Consider the following 6,000-nt stretch of genomic DNA (forward strand, 5'->3'; position numbering starts at 1 on the left):
TTTTATTTAGGTGGAGAACTCTGTTAGAACTTGCTTCTTCATTCAGCCTTACTGTGGTGTTAAAGGCTGCATTTCCTTTCCTTTAAAAAAAATAATATAAAAGGAGGAAACTAATTAATTCAGACTAAAAACAACTGGTAATTCATTGAGATCTAGCTGATGCATTGTGTTCGGTGGGTTCTTCTGTTGTGGGAGGGGGTTCATTATTGTTTCATTACAACGTGCATCTAACTTGCACACTCGGGTAGTTTAGGTTTTGATGGGGGTTTTTTGTTTTTGTTTTGGGGTTTTTTGTCTTGGTATTCTTATGACTGGGGTGGACCAATAGAGATTTTGGAGTCCGATACAGATAGCCGATTTTTAAGGAGGCATATCGGCTGCTACCAATCCGATACAGCTGCCATCAGCTGGTAAATCCGGTGTGGTGGAAGTGGGGGGCAGATCAGCACCCCCTGTGATGGAGGGGGCAGGGGCAGGCACTGCCCAGCCTGGGGGGGGGCTGCAGCTTATGGAGTGGGGGTGGCTCCTGCCTCTGCTTGCACCCCGGTAGGGCATGAGGGAGGCATGTGCCCCTGGATATGTGTGGTGCGGGGCAGGCAGCAGCTGTGGGGTGGAGCCAGGGTTATTTTTCCTGGGGGCTGGGCTTGGAGCGAGCTCCAGCAGTGCTGAGGAGGCTGCAGCCACCACAGATTTTACCTCTGCTCCCAGCCCTGCACTGCCGCCTAGCTCAGTCCTGGCTTTTCCCTTCGCTTGGTGGAGGAGGGGCATTCAGCCGGGGCTGCGCCAAGCAGTGGCACAGGGCTAGGAGTGGAGTGGCTGGAAAATTTAAGGTGGCTGCAGCCTCCACCCTGCGCCGCTAGAGCCCTCTCTAAGCCCAGCCACCAGCAAGAAAAGCCCCGCACAACACTGGCTGCAGCTCCACCCTGCAGCTGCTGCCCGCCCTGCGCCACATAGATCCGGGGGCACACTCCACAACCCTACCCAAGTCGCAGCTCCATCCCATGCCCCTCCTCGCCACCTGGGAAGCACCTGCCCCTGCCCATTCCCTCCCCACAGGGGGCATTGATCTGCCTTCCCTTACTTTCCAACTTACCAGCTGGAATTACACGCTGCTGGTTCTGCTCCGGTATAGACAATTTTCTTCATATCAGTACCAATCTGATATCGGACCGATGTACACCTCTACTTATGACCTTTCAGTGACCTTTAAAACATAGAAAGAATCTTACAACCAAACCAGAAGTTCAAATCGGAAATTGTCTGGATCCCAAGAAATTTGATGCTGTTTAAACACTGTTAACATGCATGATTAACCCATTAACAGGTTCTTGCATTAATTTTTTGAATGCGTTAATTATGCATATGGTTTTGGAGCCTACACCCAGACTCCAGGCTGCCTAGCAAAGCAGCAGTGGCAGTGAAAAAGACTGCAAGGCAGCCTAAGCATGGGCTCCAGGCTGCTGCAGCAGGAAGGGGTGGGGGACACAGGCAAGCAGCCGCAATGGACATGTGACCAGGCATGCAACCCGGCGTCATGTAGACTAGTGCCCAGCAGGTAAGTCGGGGGGGGTGGAGGCATAGATCGAGGCCCCCAGTGAAGGAGGGAGTGGGGCAGGGACTGAGGTGAATGGGGCTGGGGCAGGTCATGGGACAGAGCCACAGGGGGACGTGGCTTTCCACCACTGTGTGCACCCCCAGGGGAGGCATGCAGGGCATGTGCCCCCAAATTTGTGTGTGGGGCAGAGGCAGGCTGGTTGTTGCACAATGCTATGTTGTGCCTCCCACCACCAGGCAGGCAGGGGACATGCAGTACAGCCAGCGCATGGCTCCCAAGGCAAAGACAGCAGGGCACAGAGCCTCAGCCCGCCTCTGCCCTGTGCACAAATATGCCCCTTCCCCCAGGATGCACCACAGTGGTGGAGAGCCATGCTCCCCCCACGCCTCAGACAAGCCGCCTGCAGCTCTGTCCCACTCCTAGCCCCAGGGCCCCATTCACCCCAGCCCTTGCCTCGGGGGGCAATATGATTGGGGGAGGGGGGTAGTGATATGCCCTGCCTCTGTCCCTCACTACCACCCCTGCCCTGCTGCTGCCTCTCACTCCTGAACCTCACATCCTGCCAGTGTGCGCAGGGACCCCCCTCCCCAGTCTCCAAACCACACACACACCAGCCAAAGTACCTGCATAATTTTGTGTTTTTCTGGCATATTTGTGTTTTTTAGCTGTGCAATTAAAATCACAACTAATTGTGACTAATTTTTTAAATCATGCAACTAATCACAATCAGTTTTTTTTTTTTTTTAATTTGACAGCCCTAGTTTTTTATTTTAAGGAAAAAAATGCGGCTAAGCCTCTTGCTTTACATCATTTTACTTCTGATCTGAGACTACTGACAACTTTGTCAATCTTTTTCTCTTAGACCAAATGAAAAGGTCCCAAACAGTTAAAAAGGAAAAAGTGGGTGTCTTCAAAGTCTTAGAAGATTCAGAAAACTCCAGCGTAGAATGTGTTTTTTGAAGTGTGACTGGCCTCTAAGCTACATGCAGCTGAAGTCAGACCGTGCAAGGCCATCATTTTACAATGATTCGTTACACTGATTTTTAAAGCTGGTTTAAAATGTTATGCTTTTATGTGATTTGTAACATATCTAGTAGTCTCATACTTGTAACTTTGTTAATCTAACATGAACAGTTCACAAAATAAACACATTACAGCCTGTCAGTTTTTTATGATCCAGTGGCAAACACTGCCAAATTTGTACAAATCTTCCTGTGGAAGTCTTGCTAAGCCTTTTGTTCTCTACAAGACAAAGTATCAATGGTTTTTATTTGGGAGGGGAAGAATTTTTAGTGCATTTGTTTACAACCAGTTGTGTAACTTCAGTAAAACTTTTTGATAAAATTGTCCCTTTGTCCTCCTGAGTGGTGTGTTTTTGTTCTGTTTTAAGTGGGGGGGAAAATGTTTTGCTAGTTTCATAGCAGGAAAGACTACTGGGATTAGATGACCCCAGCAAGATGGTTATCAAGACCAGTTTTTGGAGATCACCAGGTTGGATGACTGTACCACCTGTGGCAGGAGCCTGTTCCAAACCCTCGGGACTTGACTTATAAAGAAGTTTTTCCTTATGTCTAGCCTGAAATGATCCTCAATCAGCTAGTGCCCATTATTTCTTGTCCTCCCCTTGGGGGGCCTTGGTGAACAGATGCTCCCCCAGGCCCTGATGTGTATGTCCTTCATATACTTATAGGCTGCTTCCAAGCCCCCTCTGAGGCTTCTCTTCTTCCGGCTGAACAGCCTTCCTGCCTTAAACTACCCCCACTCTAGAAACTTAGGGCAAATAATCATTAATATAATTTCTATTTTGGACTAATCGTATTAATGGAGCATGGATAAAGATTTTTCTTGGTTGATACCAATAGCTGATACCCATCCAATAGCTGATTTACAGGAATGCAGCCTGGCAGCTTGGAGATCAGCATCCTGCTGGTAAGTCTGTGGGAGGAAAGGGTTGTTGGGGCAGGGGCAGGCACAAGTGCTGCCCAGCCAAGGGGGTGGGACGGAGTTGTGAATGGCTCGTCCAGGGAGCACAGGTGGGGGGGCTCCCTGCTGCTGTGCGCACCCCCAGAGGAGGCATATTCCCCACCCTCCAGATTTGTGTGCAGGGCAAGGGCAGTCTGTACCAACCTCCTGGCAGGAGGCCTAGGTTTGGCGTGGCTCAGTTGCACAGGTCAGGAGGTGGCACTGGGAAGGGTGGCTACAGGGGGCTATCAGGAATTTTGGGGTGGCCATAGCCCCCCAAGCCATCACCCCTGCTCAGGGCATTCTGCTCTGCTGCCTTTCCCTTGGCAGCCCTGGTGCCTTGAGCAGGGGCGGTGTTAGGAAGAGGCTTAAGGGGGCTATGGCCACCCCAAAATTCCTTGTAGGTGCCACCCCTTTCAGTGCTGCCACCACCACCTGCCCTACACAGCTGAACCCACCCCAATTACCCATCCCCTCCCTTCCCCCCAGCTGGGAAGAAGCTGGGACAGCCCCTAGCTCCGAGTCCGCAGTGAGTAACCCGCCCTCACCACACGCACAAATCTGGGGGAGAGGGCACACCCCTGCCCGACTCCCGCACCATGGGGGCCTCAATCTGCCCCTATACCCTTTCCCTCCCCCAGACTTACCAATAGGGCACTGCTCTCAAAACTGCTGGACTATATGCATGCGGCATTTATCAGTGACATTATCAGCCAAAAAAAGCTGATTTTTAGAGGCAAGAGTTTTTTGGGGGGTTATTTTATCTTTATTGAACCAACTGGATAGTTTGAATAAAGCTAGACAAGGTTTTGAATGCAAGACATTCATCAAGTTTGTAAAGTCATGCTGTAGGTCATGCATTGTCACCACCTGGCGGTCTCCACAGGTAGGGCATGCTCAGTTGGGTGGATGGGATGGGGCTGTGGGTGGGGCCAGGGCCTGAATCTTGTGACAGCACAGGACTGGAGTTGAGGGTCTGCTCCCAACGCCCCTGCCTGCTACGCCTGTGCAAACCGGTTAGTATGCATTTCAGATTAGGATGATTCAGGGGACAGTGATTCAATTTGGTGATTCAAGTCACTGTCCCGAATCGATTTTGGGAGAATCCAATTCAGAGATTTGGCCGCAGCTGAATCAGCCCCATCCTCTGCTGGTTCTCAGTGGCCGCCCTGCCCGCTCTCCCAGCTCCTGGCTTTTTGAAGAAAAAACCACACTCACTGACTCCTACTGGCGGGGGGCTGAGTTGGGGGTTTTTTGTTTTTGTTTTTTAGAGCTGGGGCAGGTAGGGCAGCTAGAAGGGGGCTGGGAGAGTGGGCAGGGGTCAGGGGGACTCATGGCAGAGCCTCCCATGCAGTGGAGAGGGGGCAGCAGGGATCCCCCCCTGCCTGGCAGCAGCCAGTAAGTAGGAGCTTTTTTTTTTTTAAGAGCTGGGAGCTATGGGGGCTGGGGGAGGCAGGGCAGCCATGGTGAGGCTGGGAGAGCAGGCAGGGGATGGGGCCTGGCAGGGGTCCCCCCTCCCCCACCCCTTACTTACCAGCTCTGAGTCCAGGTCCAGCTCCCCGCTGCAGTGAGTGGGGACTGCCCGAATCACCAAACATCTCCGAATCTTTTCCGAATCAATTCCAAGAGCTTCAAATCAATTCACACCTTTTAATTTGTCTTCTGATTCAATTCAGATTCAGAAATTCGGCCACTGAAACAGGCCGAATCTCCTCCAAATCAAATCAGCACCCGAAGCTTTGCACAGCCCTACTGTCCACAGAACCAGCACCGATCATGGGAATGAGCAGAGCATTGATTGTGGCTCTGCCCTGGTTCCCAGATGCTGCTCCCTGCCTGTCTGCTGCCCCATGCCATCCGCCCAGCCAAGTAGGCCATGCCCATGCAGGTACCAGGCCACTCTATGGAGACTCACTCCATCCAGTGCCCCCTGATGGTGGGTGCAGGGTGGATGGACCAGGCAGCAGGGCCCTGTTGTATGGCCCCTAGTGATGCCGCAAGTCGGATTAGACCAGGGGCGGGGAAAATCCGGCCCACGAGGCCCCTAAAAATTTTAGAAAATTAATATTGATCTGTCCTTGGTTCCTGTCAAAAATGACACCGGGGTTGTGGGGCCAGCACTGACGGGGCCCAGAGCAGGGTGGCAGGAGTCCCGGCTGGTAGAGGCTCTATGGAGCCGGGCCAGCTCCCCGCTCTCCCTGCTTGTGAAGACCAGCCCAGCTCTGCAGACCCCTGCTAGCCTGCACCCTGCTCTGGCCCCCACCAGTGCTGGCCCTGAAACATTGGGACATTGGTCCCAAGATGGTGACCAGGGGGTGGGGCACCTGGCAAGGGGCAGGGCTACCCATGCAGCCCTTGACAACTTGCCAAAACTGGGTAAGCGGCCCTTCGCCCAAAATAATTGCTCGCCCCTGGATTAGAGTCATGTGGGGCAAAGTGCACTTGTGGCACAGGGCAGTCTGAGCTGGATCTGGCCTATAGAC

The 6,000-nt window shown here is 52.5% G+C and overlaps 1 protein-coding gene across 1 annotated transcript in view; it reads left to right on the plus strand.

Annotated features, from left to right (window-relative positions):
* HELLS (helicase, lymphoid specific) overlaps positions 1-2,910 on the plus strand; it is a 50,690-nt gene extending 47,780 nt beyond the window's left edge. The window contains exon 20 of the mRNA XM_025193197.1: positions 2,418-2,910. Coding sequence (XP_025048982.1) covers positions 2,418-2,515 — 98 coding nt within the window. The 3' untranslated portion in view covers positions 2,516-2,910. The remainder of the gene's footprint in view (positions 1-2,417) is intronic.
* The last annotated feature ends 3,090 nt before the right edge of the window (positions 2,911-6,000 follow it).

Source organism: Alligator sinensis, unplaced genomic scaffold, assembly GCF_000455745.1.
Source record: "Alligator sinensis unplaced genomic scaffold, ASM45574v1 scaffold1277_2, whole genome shotgun sequence".
In the NCBI taxonomy this organism is placed as follows: domain Eukaryota; kingdom Metazoa; phylum Chordata; order Crocodylia; family Alligatoridae; genus Alligator; species Alligator sinensis.